At 31.3% G+C, this 23,060-nt stretch overlaps 4 protein-coding genes across 6 annotated transcripts; 3 read left to right on the top strand and 1 right to left on the bottom strand.

Annotated features, from left to right (window-relative positions):
- The first annotated feature begins 6,351 nt into the window (after positions 1-6,351).
- LOC140880753 (tubby-like F-box protein 5) lies at positions 6,352-8,657 on the top strand. 3 transcript variants are annotated; one of them, XM_073285497.1, is made up of 5 exons: positions 6,352-6,829; positions 7,081-7,438; positions 7,514-7,601; positions 7,714-7,846; positions 7,923-8,657. In XM_073285497.1, exons 2-5 carry the CDS (start codon positions 7,085-7,087, stop codon positions 8,491-8,493), a joined length of 1,146 nt encoding a protein of 381 aa, XP_073141598.1. In that variant the 5' UTR covers positions 6,352-6,829; positions 7,081-7,084; the 3' UTR covers positions 8,494-8,657. The 3 variants fall into 3 exon arrangements, with proteins under 3 accessions (XP_073141598.1, XP_073141589.1, XP_073141578.1); XM_073285488.1 differs by having other exon boundaries at positions 6,353-6,829; positions 6,940-7,438; XM_073285477.1 differs by having other exon boundaries at positions 6,353-6,829; positions 6,931-7,438.
- Positions 8,658-9,131: 474 nt separating this feature from the next.
- LOC140875873 (CBS domain-containing protein CBSX3, mitochondrial) lies at positions 9,132-10,672 on the top strand. Its single transcript, XM_073279695.1, has 5 exons — positions 9,132-9,481; positions 9,579-9,660; positions 9,864-9,937; positions 10,023-10,083; positions 10,190-10,672. The coding sequence occupies exons 1-5, from the start codon at positions 9,161-9,163 to the stop codon at positions 10,330-10,332; spliced, it is 681 nt and encodes a 226-aa protein (XP_073135796.1). The 5' UTR covers positions 9,132-9,160; the 3' UTR covers positions 10,333-10,672.
- A 3,742-nt stretch (positions 10,673-14,414) lies between these two features.
- Positions 14,415-15,705, top strand: LOC140874729 (protein RADIALIS-like 4). The gene is made up of 2 exons (XM_073278093.1): positions 14,415-14,737; positions 15,451-15,705. The coding sequence occupies exons 1-2, from the start codon at positions 14,463-14,465 to the stop codon at positions 15,476-15,478; spliced, it is 303 nt and encodes a 100-aa protein (XP_073134194.1). The 5' UTR covers positions 14,415-14,462; the 3' UTR covers positions 15,479-15,705.
- A 6,022-nt stretch (positions 15,706-21,727) lies between these two features.
- Positions 21,728-22,839, bottom strand: LOC140875975 (zinc-finger homeodomain protein 2-like). The gene has a single exon (XM_073279809.1). It carries the CDS (start codon positions 22,612-22,614, stop codon positions 21,835-21,837), a length of 780 nt encoding a protein of 259 aa, XP_073135910.1. The 5' UTR covers positions 22,615-22,839; the 3' UTR covers positions 21,728-21,834.
- Positions 22,840-23,060: the final 221 nt, after the last annotated feature.

Genomic DNA, 23,060 nt, shown 5'->3' with positions numbered 1-23,060 from the left:
TGACACCAAATTTAGTTATTCTAGGTGTTTAACATAATGAAGATAGTCATTGTTAAATATGCATTTTGTTGCGTTTTTATATAATTGTTTTTTTTAAAATTGTTTTAATATAATTGTTATACATATATATAACATGTTTCGAGTGAAATTGAGTAATATATGTTTTTAATTTAAAATATTTCTTGCTCTGTATCTTCAATATTATTTATTTCGGAAATTTCATTATGGAACACGTTGAAAGACATTTTTGTGAGTACTTATACAACACAAATTCGAATGATTGAAATATAAAATGATGCAATAATTTGATCATTACGATTCCGTTTGGTCATATACTTATAAATTTTTTTATAAAAGTGTTTTTTAAATTTTTTTTATAAAATGTTTTTAAAGTTATTTTAATAATAAAAACTGTTCTATAAAAGCATTTTAACATTTCAAAAGTTATGTTGTTCACCTGTATCTTCCATGGGTACATGCTAAAAACATCACAAAATATTTTTAAAGTGTTCTTTAAAAACTATACTTGGAGAGCATTTTTTAAAAATAGTTTTCAAAACGTTTTACAAAACTTTTATCCAAACACATACTTTAATTTTTTTAAACTTGTAAAATACTAAAAACGTTTTTAAAGTAAATGTCCAATTTTTTGAGCTTTTGTTAGAGCATTAACGATAAGAAAAAATAACTAATTAATTTACAAAACAATATTTTGTTCAATAATTATAAAATTATGAGGACTGTTTTTTAAGCGGTTGTTCAAGGTAAAATAAAATCATAAAATATAAAAGAATATGATAGAGATATTTTTGGATTAATTTCAAATAGTTACATCAAGACACCATAAAACGGTTATTCTAAGTGCATATAAAATCATATTATTTATTAAATAGTATAGTATGGTATAGATAAAGAATAAGATACTGTTGATATATATACATTACATGACTAGTATTCGACATCCAAATTGAGAAAATTTGCTATCAATTATATATAAAATGTGATTAATTTGTTGGATTTGAAAATTAGTGTGCCCAACATAATTGAGTTGCCCGATGGAGTAAATATCATTTTGATATTAAATTGTTGACTGATTAAAGGGTACATTTGATGCATTATTAAAAGTAGGATGGTTTAACGTGTTAATATGCTGAGCCGACTTTTAATTTCCGCAACCCTCCATTAAGAGGGATGAGACGGGTCACAATTAATATTATTAATCAAAATTGTCTCTTTTATGTAGCGGGATTTCGAACCGTCCAACAGACTTTGCTAATATTGTATTGAATTTGGCATGAGTCGAGATTTTGCCAATCCAATTCATCTGTTTTTTGTAAATTGTAAGTAAATAAAATATCACATGCTGACATGCATGTGTGAAAAGGAAACTTAATAAATTAAATTTACCCTTCTGCTCAATTTTTCCCGTAATTTAATAAGTCTGCTAAAAGTACTATATATGAACTTTTATTCCATTAAAAAATACTTTGAAATCATGAAAACTTGTCAGATATAATATTGTCACGAGTTAATTGAAATTTTTATTCTCTATATTAGTCTATTGGCGATTTTGATGTCTTATTTTCAATCTTAGTTAATTATATTCATTTTTTTTTTACAATTTTGATCATTTTATATGGAGCTAATGTGGCGCAAACGTTGTGTTAAATTAATGTCGATATGATACATGCAACGTCACATCAGTAATCTAGATGAAAAAGAATAAACTTGCCAAAACAAAATGACAATTTTAATTTTCCTTTTAAATTATGATATTTTACCTATTTTATACCTAACACTGTTTTAAAAAAAAATGAATGAATGTTTTATCAAAAATATTTATTCAATATTATAATTCAAAAGGAATGCGTGGTATGATTTGACATGTCAGTATTATTGTGACATTCGGAGCCAAAAAGTCCTAGGGCGGTACATGGTCCGCAATATGGGTGGTTAATACCTGAAAGATGAAAACCCCACCAAAGAATGGGCGACGGGTGACATGAATGAACCGATCCCACACCGGAATGAGAGGTACAAAAAATTTGATATGTACAACTCATATCAAGAAGGTGCATCTTCTTTTCGGAAGCTCATCACATAAGAACTCCAAAGTTAAGCGTGCTTGACTTGGGACAATTATAGGATGGGTGACCCCCTGGGAAGTTTTTCATGGTGCGTGTGAGTGAGGAAATAAGCACGCTGAAAAGACCCGTCTTGATACAGTGGGGCGTTACAAATGGTATCAGAGCCTGGCCTCTCCCAGTACGGTGTGGTTCGGGGACGAACCAAGCGGAAGCTGGTGGACATGTGACACCCGGAGCCAAAAAGTCCTAGGGCGGTACATGGTCCGCAATATGGGTGGTTAATACCTGAAAGATGGAAACCCCACCAAAGAATGGGCGACGGGTGACATGAATGAACCGATCCCACACCGGAATGAGAGGTACAAAAGATTTGATATGTACAACTCATATCAAGAAGGTGCATCTTTTTTTCGGAAGCTCATCACATAAGAACTCCAAAGTTAAGCGTGCTTGACTTGGGGCAATTATAGGATGGGTGACCATTTGGGAAGTTTTCTAGGGTGCGTGTGAGTGAGGACATAAGCACGCTGAAAATACCCGTCTTGATACAGTGGGGCGTTACAAATATAATATTAATTATACATATGTTTTGAGATATAGACTCTTAGATTTCAAAAGGTAGGAAAATAGGGGGCGGCCCTGACCTCCCTATCCTAGGGTCCCAGACCTCACAATTGGTGGGGCCCCGGGCCCCAAATTTATTTAAAAAATTTATTATATATATTATAAATATTATTTATTATGTTGTTCAATTAATTATTATTATTATATTATATTAGTTATTAAAAAATCGAATAATATTTATGCATCGTCAACAACAAAGCTATTATCTAAATTGATATGTCAATCTTCGCTTTGTTCATCACCTCTCAGTTTGGCGTTGTTTTTCGTCGGCACTTTTCATTGCCTCTCCTTGATCATCGAATTTCTTAGCCTTGAGTTTTATAGCTTGATGTTTGATCAATTTTTTCTCGGCCTATGTGCGCGTTAAAATTTGATTTATGACTCGTTTAATTTAATTTTGATTTAATGTTAGATTTTAATATTTATAAATTAATTTCATGTCGTGGTTAAAAATTTATGGATTGAAAGTACGAATTTCAAAACTTAATTTTGAAATTTGGAAATTTTATTTAATTTATAGTTGATTGCCTAAATTAACTGCTTTTAAATTAAATTATCACTTAAATTGTGAGTTTTGGTGATTCAATGTGATTTTTTTTGGTATAATTTCATAATTATATTCACAAAATATGAAGATAATTTCATATAGCTCGATTATATTTGATTTTTTAAATGAGAGTTGATATTTACACTTTATTTGTGATACCTACACTTCACTTCATATGTAGAATGCAGTGCAAATTTATTCACAAATAAAATGTAAATAACAAGATCGTAAATATCAACATTTTTTTAAATTAATGTACGAAACTCGAGCTTTTTTTTCTTTTGGTCCCATTACGCCTACTCTATAAATTATTTATTTATTTTAATAGAATTGAGTTACGTTGCATCGAAACATTTACGATTTTGGCCTGTGATGTTCATATGGTTTGGTTGTGTATTTGCGTGAACGGTGAGCCCAAGCAAATGTGGATTGGACCTCTCAACTTGAGCTTTTCATACTGATATTATATATGGGCTTTATCGATAACCTCTTAGTCGGGCCTCCTTTTCTATCTCCCCCATTTTAGAATAATTAATGTTATTATATTTGTATAATCCGTATGTTTGTTTTTTTTGAGTGATCATGGAAGAATTTGTTACGTGGATTCGAGTATAATTTTGTACATTTGGGGTTATATAACTCAAGTTAGATTTTAGATGGATACAAGCATATATCCGTTGTACAGTGAATCAGACAATTTGATATGTGTTCAATTATCTAAATAGGCCAAACACTTAATTTTTGAAGATAATATGTAGTGGTGGGTGTCTCATGACATGACAACCACTCAATCTTGCACATCTACAAACCGAAAGTTTAAAATTAAATTATTATTATGTTTGAACGAATTGAATTTTTGTTAATTTTTTTTGAATCGCTAATATTTTATACAAATTTTATTTACAAAGTTCCACTATCCCATATCATTATTTATTCACATTTCATATATTTCTTGTACAATTATATCTTGCAGCTCTCAAACAATTTCATTTTCACTGCTGAATAACTAATTCTGCAGAAAGTAAATTAGGGCAATGGGGTTAAAAGTGTAAAATTTTTATTCATTATTTTTAAGAATGTTTTTGTTATCGAGTATTTACTGACACATTATGAACCGGAAAATTAATTCTATTAAAAATTGCGACTCAACTTAAAAAAATATTATTGATTTAAAAATATTTTAAGAAATCTCACCAATTTTTAAGATATTATTCAAAAAACAAAATAATCCTATTTTTTTTAAAAAAAGGAAACTTTATTAGATGGAGTGAAAGGGGAAAAAATATCAAGAAGAATTTCTTATCTATCATTTATCACAAAAACATTTTAAATTAATTTTTTAAATTTAAATATTAAAATACTCGAATATATTTAATTATTTTAGCGCTTGTCCTATATAAATTGGATATATATGCATACACGTTGTGAATGTTCCTCTCAACAACCAAGATTGATACATCTAACACTCCTGGTGGATCGATTTGGATCTGGATCGGAAGTGGATGGCCATCTTCTTCGAAACGAAAAATTTTAAATTTCTGCTCACAAATTTTTTTCTTCTCCTAGATGTATTAATTCGTCGTCACGTCCCAAATCTTAGGTTCATCCCTACTAACATGGGACTTGTCCAAAAATTAATTTTTGAAATATACAGTGGATAACATATAAATTTTATTGGTTTTCATGTTTCAATCGCATAAAATTGTGGGCTCATTGCACTTAATTGGTTCCAATAGCAAGAACACAAATAATAAATGGCGAGGCAAAGTGTTGGGGTTCCACATTGAGTCATGTCTTTGTTTTTAGCATCTCACCTAATCTCTTCAAATTAACTCTTCTACTTTAGACTTTAGTGGCTAGTGGTTTTGAATTTCTTAATAATGTACTGAAAAATATATGCCACTCCTTTTCTTTTTCTTTTTTCTTTTATCCAAAATTAAATTTGACGATAATAATAATAGTTTGGATCTTCTTCTAAAGTATATAATAACTTGATTTGTTATATTTCAATGGTTCGCACACTTAATGTTGTTGTGTTTTTAACAATACTAGTAATCTGATGTAATTAGCGCGAAGCTTCTCCATTGAAGCAACGAAAGAAATTTGTTCGATATAAAAAAGAAAAGGGGACGACAGATCTAGAGAAGATTTTAAGTTAATTAGAAGTAATTTTCAAATAATGTATATGAGATGAAAAGAATTCCAAGTAAAAGTTAAAAGTGTAAAACTAAAGTAATATTTAGTTCATCAAAATGTGTAACCATCATTTTTTTTAATTTATATAATTTTGAGAATTGAGAAAATATTAATGAAGAAGTCATGAGGATACATGTTAAAATGATCGAGTAATATAATCATCATCGCCTAAAAGTAAAGAAAAAAAAAAACTACAATTTGTACTTAAAATTTAGATAATAATATTTCCTTAAAAAAAATTCGTGACACAATTTTTCGATAAATTTTATGAGACGGATATTATTTTTTTATTATAAATATGAGTAGAGTTGATATGAGTCTCACGGTCTCACAAAAGAGTTACTATTATCTTTATTAATTATAGGGAGAATTGCAAATTTTGTCCTATATGTTAGTCACTTTGCGATTTTGATCCTCTATGTTTTCACATTTCAGTTTTAGTCCTGCATGTTTTGATTTTTGGCAATTTCGGTCCTTTTTATTAAAAAATGCTTACGTGGCACTGTACACGTCAGCTCCACATCAGCACTGAATTGGTGTCACGTTAGCGCCACGTCGGAAAAAATGACTAAAATTGCCAAAAAAATAAAGATAGCGGACTAAAACTGAAATCTGAAAATATAAATGATTGAAATCGCAAAATGACAAACATAAAGGACAAAAAAGCAATTTTTTCTTAATTATAATAATTATTAAAATAAAGTGTAGTTTTTTTTTATAAAAAAAAATCACCGATGATATATTTTTAAAAATATTACAGATAATATATATTTCTCACATTTATTAACGTAGCCCAGATCTCCAGCGCACACAAGTAGTAACAAAGTCGCAATCACCTGACCGTTAATTTAGCGGAAAACATGAAAAGGACAGTTGAATTTCCATTAAAAAAAAAAAAAAGAAAACGCAACAATTTCAAGATACGTAAAAAGCTTTCGGGGAATCCCAAGAATCGCTAGCGGCCACCGTGATCTCGGTATACGCGGTGGCGGTGGGGTGGCTGTGGCGCTTGGGCTCGTGTCTTGTGGAGATCCCCGCTGTTCCGTTTCTCATTTTTCAAGATAACAATAAAACCCCATTTCTTTACGAACATTTTATTTTAAAAATGAATAGGATTCAATTTGTTACGAGAGAAATAGAAGTGGGGGACATGGTGGGATGTTTGAAGTATTAGATGGGCTCTTTTCTGATTCATCGATTTGTTTGTCTTTGATTTTTCTTCAGACATTGGGACCCTTTTTAGGTGTAGAAGCTATACAAAATACATAAATATATCCATACGCGTGTTTCCATTATTATGTGGAAAGGAGACACTGAAACGTGAGAAAGCTTCGTAAAGATTCGATTTTGGATCTCGATAAGCATTGGGCGTGAGGTAAGCATGAATAATTCTCCTTCATTTTCATATATTTTACTTATTTCAGTTTCAACAGTTTTTGGATATGGATTCTGAAATATATTTCACTGGGTTCCAAGAAAATGCAGACTTTGTTTTCTCTCTGTGGGAAGGTGTAGATTTGGATACTCATGGATTTTGAGATCAAGTCTTGAATAATTGGTGGAGGGTTTTGCCATAGATTCTAAAGTTTTGTCCTTGTATAATTTAATTTCTTGCTCTATTCCAAGAAAAATGCCATTCAAGTGCACTTTCAAAGAGTGCCTCACTGGAGAAAATGGCAGAGATGAAAAGGGAAAGCAACAAACTGAGCAAAAGAGGCCGATAGGCATTAGAAATCACCATGTTGCACCCGAGGAATCATCGTCTTCTTATCCATTTGTACAACAAAGCCCATGGGCAAACATGCCCCCCGAGTTGCTTCAAGATATCATCGGCAGAGTAGACGCCAATGAGACCGCTTGGCCGGCTCGAAGGGCCGTGGTTTCTTGCGCAGCAGTCTGTAAATCATGGAGGGAAATAACTAGGGAGGCCATTAGGACTCCGGAGGAGTGTGGTTTACTCACCTTTCCCATGTCACTCAAGCAGGTAGGTAGTTTGAATTATTTGAATCAATCGAGGGTGATTTATGGTCACTAATAGTTTCTTGAATTTATGTATTAGCCTGGACCGAGAGATTCTCCGATCCAATGCTTTATCAGAAGGGAACGGTCGACTTCAACATACCGATTGTACCTTGGTTTGAGTCCCGGTGAGATCCACTGTACTAAATCTTGATTTTCTATTTTATTCAGTAACAAGTAGTTCAGATTCATATTTTGGGAAGATTCTTGTTTACTGACTTTTTTGAGATTCATATTCAGCTCTTTCAGGGGAGGCAAGTAAATTTTTGTTGGGTGCAAAAAGGATCCGGAAGGCAACAAAAACAGATTTCCCAATATCCATGTCCGCAGATGATTTTTCTAGGAGCAGTAATAGCTATTTAGGAAAACTGAGGTTCCTTTTGATTCTTGTTCTTATTCATGTCAGGCGAATTGTTGCGTTTCTTAAAACATACTGCTTATTGCAACAGGTCCAACTTTTTTGGTTCCAAGTTTTTTATTCACGACTGCCAAACTCCATCCGACTCCGAAATCCCCTCAAATGGTCGGTCTCGAAAGCGAATTTCAACAAAGAAAGTATCGCCAAGGCTACCTCTTTGCAACTATAAAGTGGCTACTATATCATACGAGCTCAACGTGCTTCGTACGAGAGGGCCAAGACGAATGAATTGCAGGATGCACACGATTCCCGTTCCAGAGATTTCTACTTCCACGAGCTTTCATAAGCCAAAGAAATCAATTGGTGAAGCTACGGAACCACTGGTTTTAAGAAACAAAGCTCCGAGATGGCACGAGCAACTGCAATGCTGGTGCTTGAACTTCAGAGGGCGTGTAACCGTGGCTTCTGTCAAGAACTTTCAGCTTGTTGCTGCTGCTGAATCTTCGCAGAATGTTCCGGTTTCCGAACAAGAGAAAGTGATCTTGCAATTTGGCAAGATAGGGAAAGATATATTTACAATGGATTATCGATATCCCCTTTCGGCCTTTCAGGCCTTTGCAATCTGTTTAAGCAGCTTTGATACAAAACCAGCATGCGAGTAGCTACTATGTGTTGAAACCATGGAGTGTAATGATGTGTTTTTTTTTTTCCCTTTTGGAATGAGTTATTTGTACATATTCTCTTTCCTTTCTCTCTCTTTTTCTTTCCCTTTGATATAAAATGAAAGAAAGCAAGTGATTGGTCTTTGCTTGAAAGCTACTTTTGAACTGAAACGAATTATTTATGAGTACCTTCAAGATTTGCCACGCCTGTATTCCATCACTTCTCTGTTTCAAGATCTAATTTAGAAGGGCCGTGAAATGTTAGATTCTTGTTCCACCCACGCTTAGCCTCTGAGATGATCAAGATTCAGGTTATCCGAGGAGACGTCGACGCAAGTCGTGACTCATGATGAGGTTGGGATGGGTAAAACATTACAGGGTGGGTGATAATTGAGATGCCCACACCCCACGCTATCTCCATCTTTGTGTTTGTGTTTGTATTGCATAATTTCTTCTATAAAGATTAGAATATTTTTCCAAACAAACATCCATTTTACAAACAATCCATTACTTAGCCTTCTGGTGGAAGAATATCTGATAAAGAACTTAGGAACAAAGTGAAGGCAATGAATCTTTTCCATTAAATTTTCCGATATCATTCTGAACATGACCAAGATTTAAGAACACAAACGAAAAATTCGACAAGAAGTCTATCTCTGAAATCAGCATGAGACATCTAATTTGTGCCGTTAGATCTTGCTGTGAATCTGCTAAAATTTTGAAAACAAAAACTCTGCATACCGGGAACACACCCGAGCTGATAAATGTTTTATCACAACGTGGGCTCATCGCGTCCTCTCAGTCGTCTCCCCCGAAGAAGAATGATAAATGTTTTAATAGGGTAATGTTGGCAAAATCCCACACCATACCAGAGAAAGGGTTACAGAATACAACAGTAGCTGAAGTACTAATGACCAAGGGAGAAGGAAAGGCTGAATCTTGGCTGTGGTGTCGCGCAGATGACACCGTGTATGATGCTGTGAAGCAAGTGAGTTTCTAAAACTTGAAAACTACCACAGAGCATAGGCTTCATGTTTCGTTTTTACTACATATGAAAGATATGACACTTTTTTTAATACCTTCAGATGGCGAAAAATAATGTAGGATCTTTGGTTGTTCTGAAGCCCGGAGAACAACAGATGATTGCGGGGATTTTGACAGAAAGAGGTACTCTATCTACAGATTCTTCATACACGTTTGTTATTACAATAAATGGAGCCTTCAGTTAAAGAGATTCGGTGATGGATGGATCATTTGAAGATTCTGTGGATACCATAAAATACTTTTATTCACTGAAAAGCTTGATTTCTTGAATTAGCCCACCAAAAGTTCTGTCTTGAACAAAAACCTGATGCAAGGTTGTCAAACAGATTACTTGCGGAAGATGATTGTACAGGACAGGTCCTCTAAACATACACAAGTCAAAGAAATCATGACTAATCGGGTCGGTGTTCTCTTCGAGTACCTAAAAAACGACATCCTGCTATCTCTTTTAGCTAATACTTTCTTGGTTTTCATTCCCTCAATAGGACAAGCTTATATCAGTTACATCAGACACAGGCATTCTCAATGCGATGCAGGTCATGACAGGCAAGTGCTAAGTTAGAAAAAAAAACACAAACACGTGAACTGGTTACTGCACACTTTGTACTACAGTCTGTTTTGCAATAAAAATGTGGGATCTTTGTGTTGTTAGAGAACCATATACGGCACATCCCGGTGATAGATGGGAAGCTGGTAGGCATGATCTCGATTGTGGACGTCGTTCGCGCAGTGGTGGAGCAGCAGGGAGGCGAGGTGAGGCGATTGAACGAGTTCATTCGGGGAGAATACTATTAACTAGAGTTTGATGAACATTTGAGTCATTGAGAACTGATCTATTGCAAGTTGTAACATCATAAAAATGCTTAAATGATTGCCATTGCATACAATTTGACCATGGATGATGAAAAGGATGGAACATACACCAAAATCAATCCAAAGAATGTGTGGATACATAATTCGTCGCAATTATTAAGTAGAGGTCGAATCTGCAGAGCATATGTCTCTTGCAACTTATGTGTCTTATCTGCTATCTCCTTATCTTTCGGAACATTTCATCTCTATGTGGAAATCATTTGCACAAGGCCGAAGTTTATTTTACCTTTTTATTCAAAGATTCTGCCCAATCCTGGTCCTGTTCAAGCTTTACTTTGCTTCCTCATGATTGAGCCCTCCACTACTCCAAAGTCCAAAGGGAATGGATCAGATTATTGGTCCCGATCTCGAATGTGGGGAGCCCAGATAGTATTATGAAAAATGAAGTTCAAATTAATCACCATAATCTTGCATGAAAATCCTGTGTTTTAAGGTAAAGAGTAAAGACGTTGAGCAAGATGTACAAGATTCGTTATGATATTTTTGTTTGTTACCAATCTCTCAATGAGTTTGTTTGCAATCATAAAAAAAAAATGGTTAGATTTTGGCTTTAAAAAATTAGTTTTGTGTTTTAAACTCAAATTATGTGTTAACTTATGTTTAACTTAATTAAAATTCTAGTTTAAAAAAAAACTTAATTGAAATTCAAAAGCTAGTCATATGGTGGTTATGATTCTTCAAAAGTGATTCTAATAAAAATGTCAATGTTAAAATCACTCTAATCACTTATTTATCAAACCTACTCAACTTTGATTTTTAAATTCTTACATTTATTTCCCAAGACTACCAACTTTTCATTTTTCTAAATTTTTTTATAATATATAAATTTAAAATTTTTGCCCGCTGCAAAAGGAATCACGTAATATTTTTATTTGAAAGGGTAACTCATAAACATAATTGCCCTGCTTGACTTGCGGAGAAATTCTAACTGCTGGAAATAATGATTCTTGAAGAAAAAAAATAAAAAATAAAAATAAAAATAATAATAATAATAATAATAATAATAATAATAATAATAATTTCCGAGGGGGAAAGGGCGGCAGCCTATTTGTGAAACTTTTCATGGAAAGGGATAGACATTAGATGATAAAGATTCTAAAACATCAAAACGGGCTTCCCTGTTTTGGTATAGATTCTTTTGAAACAGTTAACCCAAATGAATTTTTTTCAAACCCGCTACCTTGTCTCATCATACTTTGATGTCGGATTAGAGCGGTCAGATGGACCAATTCATGACGGAACGGGTCAGTCCATCAAAAATCTATCGTTTGGCGAATTGAAAGCGCCAGCCCACCATCTCGACGGGCCGAAAATCCTCAACCCAATCCAACCCAACCTAATTCAAGGTAGATCGTGGGTTAGGCGGACAGGCCCGTGGGTTGGCTCACTACAAATAAAATAAATAAAAATAATTAAAATTAATTAAAATTTTCATTTCATCTCATTAATATTAATAAAAATATATTAATAAAATTTTAATTATTGATTTCATACGTGTAAATTTTATATAAAATAATTAATACAATAAAATTCACAATTTTCATTAAAAAATACATATATCACAATAAAAATATAAATAAATAAAATCTCCAACCGACGGGCTCGGGTCGGGCTGACCCGCCTAGGCATGCGACCGGCGCAGTTTGGCACACCTAGGTCTATCTTTAGTTGGATTGAAAAAAATTCAACCCAACCCACTTAAATTATGCGTAGAGCGGGCCGACACGACAGACCTAACCCAAATTGACGTTAATGAAAAAACGTGTTAAAATTAAGCGGTACTAAGTTAAGATGTTCAATTTATTAAGTACTATGTTAAAAATTATTTTGCTAACACGGGACGTTTTGATTGTTTTGAGATAAAAATCAAACCTTTTTCTTTTCTTTTTTTTTTTTGATGCAGTTATTTTTTTATAAATTTTATGTTTTCCAAAGAAAACTTGAGGTAGAAACACCAAAAGTACCAAACTGGAACTCATTAAAGCTAATAATGCCAGTTTTTTTATAAGGGAATTTTTTCTTGGAAAACTATTATTCTAAAACACACCAATCAAAGCTTTTCTTGATTATTATTATTATTTTTTAATGAAAAACAACATGATTCCTAAGTTTAAAAGACAGAATGGTCAAAACTCAAGAACCAGGAAGTGGGAATCAATCTGGCCATGTAGTAAAAGTAATGCTGATGAAATTAGAAGATTTGGTATGATAAGGAATCAAATTCCAATCCAATGGAAGGACTCTAAAAATAGTTAGGCATAAAGATTTAGGTAAATTTGATTCCAAGGATGTGGAATAGTTATTTTCAAAATCTTTTATTTGTCCAGCTATTTTCGGATCACAGAACCCTATCTTCATTTTTGGCCACCAATTGTGAAATAATACATATCTCCAGTACACTGCCCACTCTGAGTTGGTACGAAAATTTGATTTTTAACTTGTCCCCTTTTTCCAATTTATATTTGAGTTGAACTTGTTATTTTATTCAAGCTCAAAAAAACATTAATTTTGGGCTGGGATTGAGGTCCCCAACACGAAATTTGTATATCTATTTTCCATATTTGATGTCACTTGGTCCAAAAACAATGTTCGAAAAAACGTGAAACGTGATGAAACATGACGATCAAGCTTCAATTTTTATAGGCTCAAGCGAGTTTAGTACAAATCTAATGTGAAAGGTGTTTTTAGTTTTTATTATAATTTTAATTAATAAAAAGTAATTAAGAGATCAAATAATTCATAAACGTATTTTTTAAAGAATAAATGCATAAAATTTCAAGTTATCAAACACACAAGTCTCAAAATCATAAATTGTATGGTGTAAAACTTTGACGATCGTTGTTGAATCAAGTGTCATCCCTTAGACGTCAAGAAAAGAAGAGTTCCAGATAAATTTATTTCAATGTAAATTAGCCTTTTTTTGTTTAAAAGCGTTATAGTGTAATATTTTTTTTTAAAAATAAACTTTTAATTTTAAATTTTGTTCAAAAATTCAACTTAAAAATTTTATTTTAAATTAAAAGAATTGCAAGTTCCATGGTTTTTCACACTTTTTTCACACTTAATAAAAAGTTAATTTTTTTCATCTTTTTCCCCAACACGAAATTTTTCCTCGTACTTCACGTTTAATCCATGTTTTTTAGTACACAGACGAAAACTCAAGCTCAAAGTTGATGGTGCCTTCGAGGTGCTCTTATTAGTTATTACTATTTTAAAAAGGGTTGACATCGAAGGGGACTTCATCCCACATAAGTCAAAGGTTTATTGGCTCATTCGAAGGTTAAATCGAGGAATGTGCACGAGCGACAGAGACCTGAGGGAGCTAGAGAGCAACATGGCCAACCCACAGAGCATACCCCCATAATATTTCAGTAGAGAATATGTTTCACACGAGGATCGAACCCGCAACACTGGAAAATTTATTCTCACTCTCAGGCCTTACCAACTCGTCTATGCCCCGTGGGCTCTTATTTGTTATTACTACTTTAATTTCCTCTAGCTTGTTTCTAATTCTCATTAATTTAAATACTTTAATATTAACAATATAACATTTAAAGTGAATTTTGATCATGTGTAGCTTAACTTTTAATTTTTTTTTTCTTTTTTGGGTAATTAGTAACGACCCCATATATGTAAATTAAGGGCATCTAACCGAACAAGTAGGGCTTGAGATTGGGGGATCTAATCCCACCACCTATCGAAAATTCCATTTGGTAATCCACTTGTTCATGATGCTACCATTTTTCATTTTATATTATATACTATATTATCATCAAATGGATAAAAAGACAATGAAAATGACGTCTCAAGAAATTGAAATTCACCAAAATACATACCTTCAAATTGTGACCCTCTAAATTCACTATTGAATCACATCTTGCCCCTAGCCCCTCCAAAAGTCAACAACTTGTATTCTTGTGCCCCTCCACCACCTTTTCCTCCCTATATAAGCACTCCCCTACTCAACAAATCTTCGAACCAACCAACCAACACACATCATTTGCATCAGTCATTCCGGTTATTAGAAGACGGTCGGAAACCGTTCCCGATTCATGGCATCGAGCTCAATGACCTCTTCGCGATCATGCTCGACATGGACGACGAGACAAAACAAGCAATTCGAGGACGCTTTAGCCAAGTACGACAAAGACACACCCGATCGATGGCACAACATCGCGAGGGCCGTCGCCGGGAAATCCGCCGAGGAAGTGAAGAGGCATTACGAAGCTCTAGTGAAAGACATCATGCACATTGAAACCGATCAAGTCCCTATTCCCAACTACAGGCCTATTTCGAGCAATCCCAGAGGATATGGCCATGAGCATAGGTAATGTCACTTTGTAATTAATTAGCAGTCACTTTTAAAAAAAACTTAAAATTTCAAATTTTCAATTAATTAATGCATAGTTTTCGTAAAAAGTACATTAATTTAGTTAACTCTCAATCAAACATTTGAGTCCACTCCTCGTGATAATGAGTGTATTAATTTAAGATTGATTGCATTAATGTTCCATTTCTTCTGCTTGAAGTGATCAAGAAAAGATGGAAGAACATAACAAGATAAAATATGATATCCACGTCCAATTTATAACAAACTCCTGACGTCATGTTTTTTTTTTCATAAAATAAATTAATTATAAATTAATGAGAGGTTATCATGCATGAATCAGTTTCATAATGGTAAAAGAAATAAATCCGACATTAAAAAAAATGTAGTTATAGTACTTGTTTTAGATCGTAGCACATGGTCTTTCTTGGTCCTAATTAACCTAGCTTATTATAGCAAAAATCTTGTAGATAGGGATAGATAATCACATGCTACAACTATTTTCTAAAATCATATAGTAATTGGATTTATACCTACCATGTAATTACAAAAAGTTTTATAAACGTGAGACGGATCTCCGATCCGACCAATTCATAAAATTAGAAATATCATTTTTCACCACAAATTTGGATTGAGTCGTCTCGTCTCACAAATGTATATTGTAATTCATTACACAAACGCCTAACCCATAATTACTCTCTCGATTCTGATAGGTTTTTGAAGAATCTCAAGCTTCAGTGAAACCAATATACTTGATGATTTAACATGCATTAGGGAATTACCAAAGCAGATGCATGCACTTCAGAATCTGAAGTCGACCTTCAAATCGAAGAGATGCATGTCTCCATATAATCCGAGAAAAAAAAAATGTTATACGTATTTCTATCGACTATGATCTGTTTCCTTAGCTTCAAGAAAAATAGAAAAGGAAAGAAAAATATTAATGATCGACCACGTATCATATTGTATCGAACCCCTCGTGCGAGTATCATATTTATAAACGTGCCTTAATAATTAATGTGTTTCTAATCCTAATTTTCACTTAATATTTGCATGTTGTATATTAATCGTTTAATAGCATTACGAATTGAAATTATCTGAAGTCACCCCATATAATTTTCTTGTAGTGGCCAAAATTAATTATTACGCTTATAACCTTTTAATTTCTTTATTTTTAGCTTCACTAAGCACTTAATATATATTTAAATTTAAAATTGTAAAACTTATCATATGATGTAGAATTTAATAACATGCGATAGCCTTTATGACAAACTTTCTTGGTCATTTAACATCAATAAAGTCTACAATTTAGTCAATATGGCGTAGAAATGCATTCAATTGCATGTTTTAATAAATTGATTCTACACTAAGGGTATAATACCCAAACCATGCATCTAATAGTTCATATCTCTACACATAGATGTAATTAATGATATATTGTTACGTGACAAATCATAAGACATTAGATCTATTATTAGGATAATATCATAAGGTAGGTTGAACTCTACCAACTTAATGATTGTCAGAAAATAATAAATTTGTCCACAAATTCTTTTGATGTGGCCTTGTATGAAAATTAAACCTCCATTAATTCTTTAAACGAAAAGGATTATGCGTAAAAACGTTAATTCATCGATTAATTAAGTTGATATCTTTAAATTAAATTAAAATAAATTTAGATGACCCTAATTCTAGGATTCTGTAGAAGTTATATAATAATTTTTTTAAAAATAAAACGGAAAAGAAAGAAAGAAGAAAATGGAAGAGGATCGTTCGCAGTGAGTTAAAGTAGAATGTGCACAGGCTTTTGAACCCAACTTACTAGTGCGTGGCCCTTTTATGAATGGCCCATTTAGAGGTCAAACCAACCTTTTTCTCCCTGCTTATAGTTATACTAGCAACAATGCACGTGCGTTGCACGTGGAAAACACTTGTTGAAGTAATATAATTCAAAATAAAATTAGACAACTCTACAAAATTTTTTTGACAGTAGTATTGAAACTTTTGACAATTCATGCTAAATAATTACTCTCAAATCGATTTTGAAATAAACATATTTTTTAAAATTATTTTTAAAAAATGGATTAAATTTTGTAATGTTTTTTTTTATCGTATAATTTTCTTTTGTTTGTCTTATTATGGATTTAATTACATTTTTTTGGTCTTTTGTTATATGTATTATTCTTCAATATATTTTTTTGGGCAATCAATGATACATACTATAATATTCCAGATCCGACGACTATCCCCACTATATCAACAAGGATCTTTCCAGCATGCTTATGTTCGTTCTCACTCGCACACATCCTCTGAAACTTCTCAAGGGTCGTCCATCCTATAATTGTCTCAAGTCAAGCATGCTTAACTTTGAAATTCTCATATATACGATGAGATCTCAAAAAAAAGATATTCATCTTGATGATATGAGTAGTTCCTATCAAAATTTTCAAGCCCAAACCGTTCAGTCACATACCTATGTAGTCTGAGACCTATCTCATTTCAGTATAAAATCGGTTCATTCAAATTCTTCTTCTCCTAAAAGCCTGTCAAGAGCCGCTTAATTCTTTTAACTTCTTGACACCGACGATTATTCTCTACCCTCTTGTCAGTCTCGAACATCATAAGTATAGTCTATGAACTTTTGACTTTTTGCAATGATGCAACATAACCACTTAAGGTGAGTGAACTCTTAATTTACACTAAAAAAGATACTTGTATATTTGAGTTTTATACAACTTAACCCATTTAATATTTTCAATAGTTCACGTTGTGTTGCATATTTTAATCCACTAACTTTGTAGTGAATCATTGTAGCTCAATCAAATGTTAGTTTTTAATTTTTTTTAACTAAATAAAAGCCTCTCACTTTCCCCAATTTTGAGAATTCAATATTAGTAAGCTATAGGTAATAGACAATTATTTAGTTTTTACTTGTGTTACTTTTTGTTTAATTGTGTAGTTTTTTTATATACATTGTCTAGTTCACGTTTTATGGGTTTTTTTTAACTCTTATATTAATGATTATATATGTATTGCATGCATACTATATACATCTACAATTTATATTCCAAATATTAATATTTATGCGTCAAAATAAATTTATTGAATCATAATTTAATAACTATTTACAAACTAAAATATACATCATAATTAAGATTCAAGATTAACATGCTGACATAGAATTATGATAAAAATCTGAAGAATAAATGGTGTTAGTTCAAAGACAAAATATGATAATTATAAATGACGTTAGATTAATTAATTAGAAAATTTTAATATCTGTGTTTAATTAATTAAAAAGTTTTCGATACAGTATGTATTTTCCACCTTAAGTTCTAATAATAGTTTCTTGTGAGTTAAATTTCCAAATGAAATAAATTATCAAAACAAAAACTAATTATACAATTCAAAAATTCGGTTTATTCGATCAGTGACATAATTAGTTTGCTAATTTAATATATTTTGAACTCATATTCGATGAGTTTGACAAGAAAAATAACGTAGAATAACAAAATTTAAGTAAAATTATTTGATTGTATTTGTAGCTAGCGCAATATTTATATTTCATATATGTTTGAATTATTTCATTTATTTATTTTTAATATCCATATATTATTATGTAATATTAGTAGATAAACAATGTGTAAAAAACATAAAAATTTGAGTATGTAGTACATTATACTATTTTTTATTTAAATATTCATATAATATATTGTAAAATTTATAGAAAAATAGTGTATGAAAAATAAGAATATTTAATTAAACTCATAATTAGAACTCAAACAGTGATTTAAAAAAGGATATATAAATTGATTATATTTTGTAATAGTAATTAATATATAATTGATAATAACTAATATATTAACAGAAAAAATAATGTGTAAAAAATAAATTACATTGTGTACATTTTTATATTTTAATTATATATGCATATATTATTATTATTATTATTATTATTATTATTATTATTATTATCTTGTAATATTAATAGAAAAATAATTTGCATTAAATAATATAAATATATTTATAGGACTATGTAACATTAATTTATTTTAAGTACTCATATACTATCTTGTAAGATTAATTGAAAAATAGTGTGGATTAAATAAATTAAATATAGTTTGAAAGAAAAACTTAAATAAGAAAAAAGAAGCAAATAATAAATAGTATATACACAAAATATGAAAGTGGAAAAAATAAAATAGCGTGTAAAAAAATATTTAAGTTAATTCATAATTTTTATTTATATATTTATAATAGTAATAAAATAAACCATCGAAATATTAATAGAAAAAATAAATTATACGATGTAAATTTTCTATTTTAAGTATTCATAAAATATCTTGTAAGATCTAGAAAAATAGTGTGAATTAAATAAGTTAAATAAATTTTGTAGGAAAAACTCAAATAAGAAAATGAGCAAATAATAAATAGTAGATGTATAAAATATAAAAGTGAACTTCAGAAAATTAGTGTGTAAAAAAATATTTAAGTTAATCGTAATTCTTACTCTCCTATACTCATAATAGTAATAGAATAGATAAAAGATAGATTAATATGAAAAATAAAGTACGATATGGATTTTTTTATTTAAGTATACATATACTATCTTGTAAGATACCAAAATGTATTATTATTATTAGTATTCCATGTGTTGGTTCATCTGTGAAGTAAATAATCGAATACGATAAATTATAAATCAAAGTAAAAAATTGTTTTAAAAATTTTATTTGAAAGAGTACATAGTATAATTTTTAAACAAATAATTTAATTGAAGATTCAAATGAATAAATAATTGAGAAAAAAACATTCATTATGTAATAAGAAAAACGATAGTCACGTAAATTCACAATGAACGAATAAATAAATGAAGAAAAAACACATTAATCTTATATAATAATAATGAAAGGGTAACAATGTAAATTCACAATGAAACTCACATATGTAATAAAAAAACGGTAGTCACGTAAATTCAGAATGAAAATCACATATTCATAGTAAAAAAATATTTTAAAAATATTAATTGCATTTTAATTTTTTATTCGAAAGAGTTTATAGCATAATGCTTAAATAAATAGTTTAATTGAAGAGTCAAGTGTTAAACTCACATATTAATATATATATTTAAAAATACTAACAATATTTTTTTTTTAAAGAGTTCATAGTATACGAATAAATAAATGAAAAAAAACACATTAATCTTATATAATAATAATGAACGGGTAACCATGTAAATTCACAATAAAACTCACATATTTATAATAGTAATAGATAATAGATAATAGATTTATTTGAAAGAGTTTATAGCATAATGCTTAAATAAATAGTTTAATTGAAGAGTCAAGTGTTAACCTCACATATTTATATAGATATTTAAAAATACTAATAGTATTTTTTTTTTTTGAAAGAGTTCATAGTATACGAATAAATAAATGAAGAAAAAACACATTAATTTTATATAATAATAATGAAAGGGTAACTATGTAAATTCACAATGAAACTCACATATTTATAATAGTAATAGATTAAAAATACTAATAGTATTTTTTTTTTGAAAGAGTTCATAGTATACGAATAAATAAATGAAGAAAAAACACATTAATTTTATATAATAATAATGAAAGTGTAACTATGTAAATTCACAATGAAACTCACATATTTATAATAGTAATAGATAATAGATTATATATCACTCGCTCTTTCGTCAAATTTTAAAAATAGCCTTTGTAGTCCTCAATTTTTAATCTTAAACATTATCCCGTTGCATGGGTTGTGTGCTTATATAATTAAATATTTATGTAAACATGATATGTTTTGTATTTTTAAATTAATGAATTTTCCATGTTTTTTTTATTAAGAATGATGAACTATCTAAAAATTTAAAATATGGCTAAAGATATTCTTGAATTTTAAAACAAAAAAACTATTATGAGAATGTCTTGCGATCCGACCATGAAAAAATATTACTTTTTTTTGTCAAAAGTATTAATTTTTGCTTCAGGTATGGATCGAATCAACACATCGTATGAATACTCATTTTAAAATACAGATAAATGTGAAGATTTTTAAGAAAATAAAAAACATTAAAAAGGGTATAATTTTCAGCTTTAGTTAGGTAGTGTTTGCAACCTCTAAAAATAAGTTATTATGGATATTTTCTTAACAAATAATATAATCTTAATCTTTTAAATTGTACAATAACTTAAATGTAATTTTTCGATCTCACCCACAATACGGTGATGTTGCTTCATTTTTATTAACATCTCCATTGCACTCTTTGCAAATCCATAATAATCGAAAACGTAACACTGGATCTTATACGAATTATATGATTAAACAATTGTTGTTTTACTAAAATTATAATCGGCCGTGATGATAGTTTCAAAAAATAAAATAAAATAAAATCCGGTGATAATAATCCAATTCCAAAATTTTAAATCGTAACCAAAAAATCACGTTTTAATTGTTGTTCATAATTATTGCTTCCCAAAAATATTTAACAACTTTAAAAATTGAATTCCTATAAATCATTACTGTATTATTACCTGTATAAATTTACCTTAAAATTAAATATTTCAAACTCGAAGCCATATATATAAAGCGCTAGCAACTCTACCATGGTATAAAAAAGTATAAAAATATATATTTTCTAACATTCTTTTTTAATTTAAAAATTTTATCTCCATGACATATGTTTTTAATACGCCAATAACGCCATTGACTCGTCAAGTGTATCAGATCATGAACCATCATTAAGAAAGACGTGATTATACATAATAATTGTTAGGTGTATATTGATTGTACTTGAGATCGAGGATTAAATACCAATCAATTAAAGAAATTTGAACCGAATTAAAGAAACTCATATTTACAAAATATAATGTAGAATATATCTCCATGCACAATTCAAACAAAAATCCTATAACACATATCGATCCCACTTTTCAAAATACATACATTAAATTAAATTACATGCATCAAGGTAATTAGCCAAATAAATAAAATCTTCCCAAAAATATAATATATAATAATAATCTCTAAATGTGGCATGCAATAATAATAATAATAAAAATTCATAGAATATTATTATTATTGAATCAAATATCTTGGGAAATTTTCAATTTGGATGAATTGATCTTGTTATTATGCATCCAAACTTTGAAAACCTGTCTCTGAACCCCAACTTCACCACAAAACCTCTGCATTTCACTGTCATCTTCTCTCGGAATCCTCCACCCCACCTTCTCCGCAAACTCCATCATCTTCTCCTTCTGCTCCGCCGTGAACTTCGTCCGGAACCGCTTCCTGCTCACAAAATGCTGCTTCGGCGGAGGCGCCGGAGCCACCTGCAAAGAGTTGAAGTTCAGCTCCTCGCTGGACGAATCAGTACCGACACTAGTTCCTCCTCCGCCGCCGCCGCCGCCGCCGGCCATTTTCACAGTCTGCACCATCGGACTCCAGTGACTGGACCCCACTCGGTGATGGCTCATCAAGGGGGAAAGAAGCGGCGGCGGGAGATGGAGGGCCGGGTACTGCACCATCCCCGCGGCCCCCACGCCGTGCTCTTTCCGGTGGAAATTGCGGTGGCAACTGCAGGCGGCGCACATGAGCGCTTCCAGGGTTCCTTCCCCGCCGTTGGGCATGAACTCTCCGCACCCATCGGTGACGTTCCCTCCCATGTTGGCCGCGTGGTTCCTGAGACACTCGCGGTAGCTTATCCTCGGGCTCGTGAGCAGCTTGGATTTGGATCCACCGCCGCCACTCGGCTCCACGATTCTTGTTCTCTCTTGCTCCGGCGGCGACTCATCGAAGCCTAAAGAAGAGCTTTGTATCCTCATATCCTTATCATCTTTTCCACCACCACCATTCAATGCCATTTACTAATACATATACAAACAAATAAACCCTAAGTAAAAAAGTTGAGATTTTATGTGCTAATTAATCTCACAAACCCACAAAATTTTTTTTTGTTTTTGAAATATATATTATGACCTAAAAAGTGAAAAGATTGAAGGGTGGATCTCTGATGGATGGAGGATTTTGTATGGGGACAATTACAAATATGTATATATCACATAAAAAGGGATTCAGAAATAGTAGTGAAGGGTGTGTTGCTGTGGTTCCAACAGCCAACTAAGTATCCAACAAAGGACAGGTTGGTTTCTTATGATGAAGCTGAGGAAAGAGAAGAGATAAGTGGGAAACAACCTCACTGATAGAGATTTTTATTAAATTCATTCTATCTGATTCACTATCAAATTATTGTACATATCTTGCTCTATATCACATGGAATCATTGCAATTAATTACTTATACCAATTCA

This window comes from Henckelia pumila, chromosome 1 (genome assembly GCF_033568475.1).
Source record: "Henckelia pumila isolate YLH828 chromosome 1, ASM3356847v2, whole genome shotgun sequence".
Lineage (NCBI taxonomy): Eukaryota > Viridiplantae > Streptophyta > Magnoliopsida > Lamiales > Gesneriaceae > Henckelia > Henckelia pumila.
This window is presented reverse-complemented; position numbering and strand designations above follow the sequence as displayed.

What these genes read in the sequence shown, in the direction of transcription:
- LOC140880753 (XM_073285497.1), top strand. Translation starts at nt 7,085, where the DNA reads ATGCCATTCAAGTGCACTTTCAAAGAGTGCCTCACTGGAGAAAATGGC. An exon ending in TTCCCATGTCACTCAAGCAG is followed by an intron (nt 7,439 to 7,513) that starts GTAGGTAGTTTG and finishes TTTATGTATTAG; the next exon opens with CCTGGACCGAGAGATTCTCC. An exon ending in GTACCTTGGTTTGAGTCCCG is followed by an intron (nt 7,602 to 7,713) that starts GTGAGATCCACT and finishes ATTCATATTCAG; the next exon opens with CTCTTTCAGGGGAGGCAAGT.
- LOC140875873 (XM_073279695.1), top strand. Translation starts at nt 9,161, where the DNA reads ATGAGACATCTAATTTGTGCCGTTAGATCTTGCTGTGAATCTGCTAAA. An exon ending in TGTATGATGCTGTGAAGCAA is followed by an intron (nt 9,482 to 9,578) that starts GTGAGTTTCTAA and finishes TAATACCTTCAG; the next exon opens with ATGGCGAAAAATAATGTAGG. An exon ending in TGCGATGCAGGTCATGACAG is followed by an intron (nt 10,084 to 10,189) that starts GCAAGTGCTAAG and finishes TTGTGTTGTTAG; the next exon opens with AGAACCATATACGGCACATC.
- LOC140874729 (XM_073278093.1), top strand. Translation starts at nt 14,463, where the DNA reads ATGGCATCGAGCTCAATGACCTCTTCGCGATCATGCTCGACATGGACG. An exon ending in GGATATGGCCATGAGCATAG is followed by an intron (nt 14,738 to 15,450) that starts GTAATGTCACTT and finishes CGATTCTGATAG; the next exon opens with GTTTTTGAAGAATCTCAAGC.
- LOC140875975 (XM_073279809.1), bottom strand. Translation starts at nt 22,614, where the DNA reads ATGGCATTGAATGGTGGTGGTGGAAAAGATGATAAGGATATGAGGATA.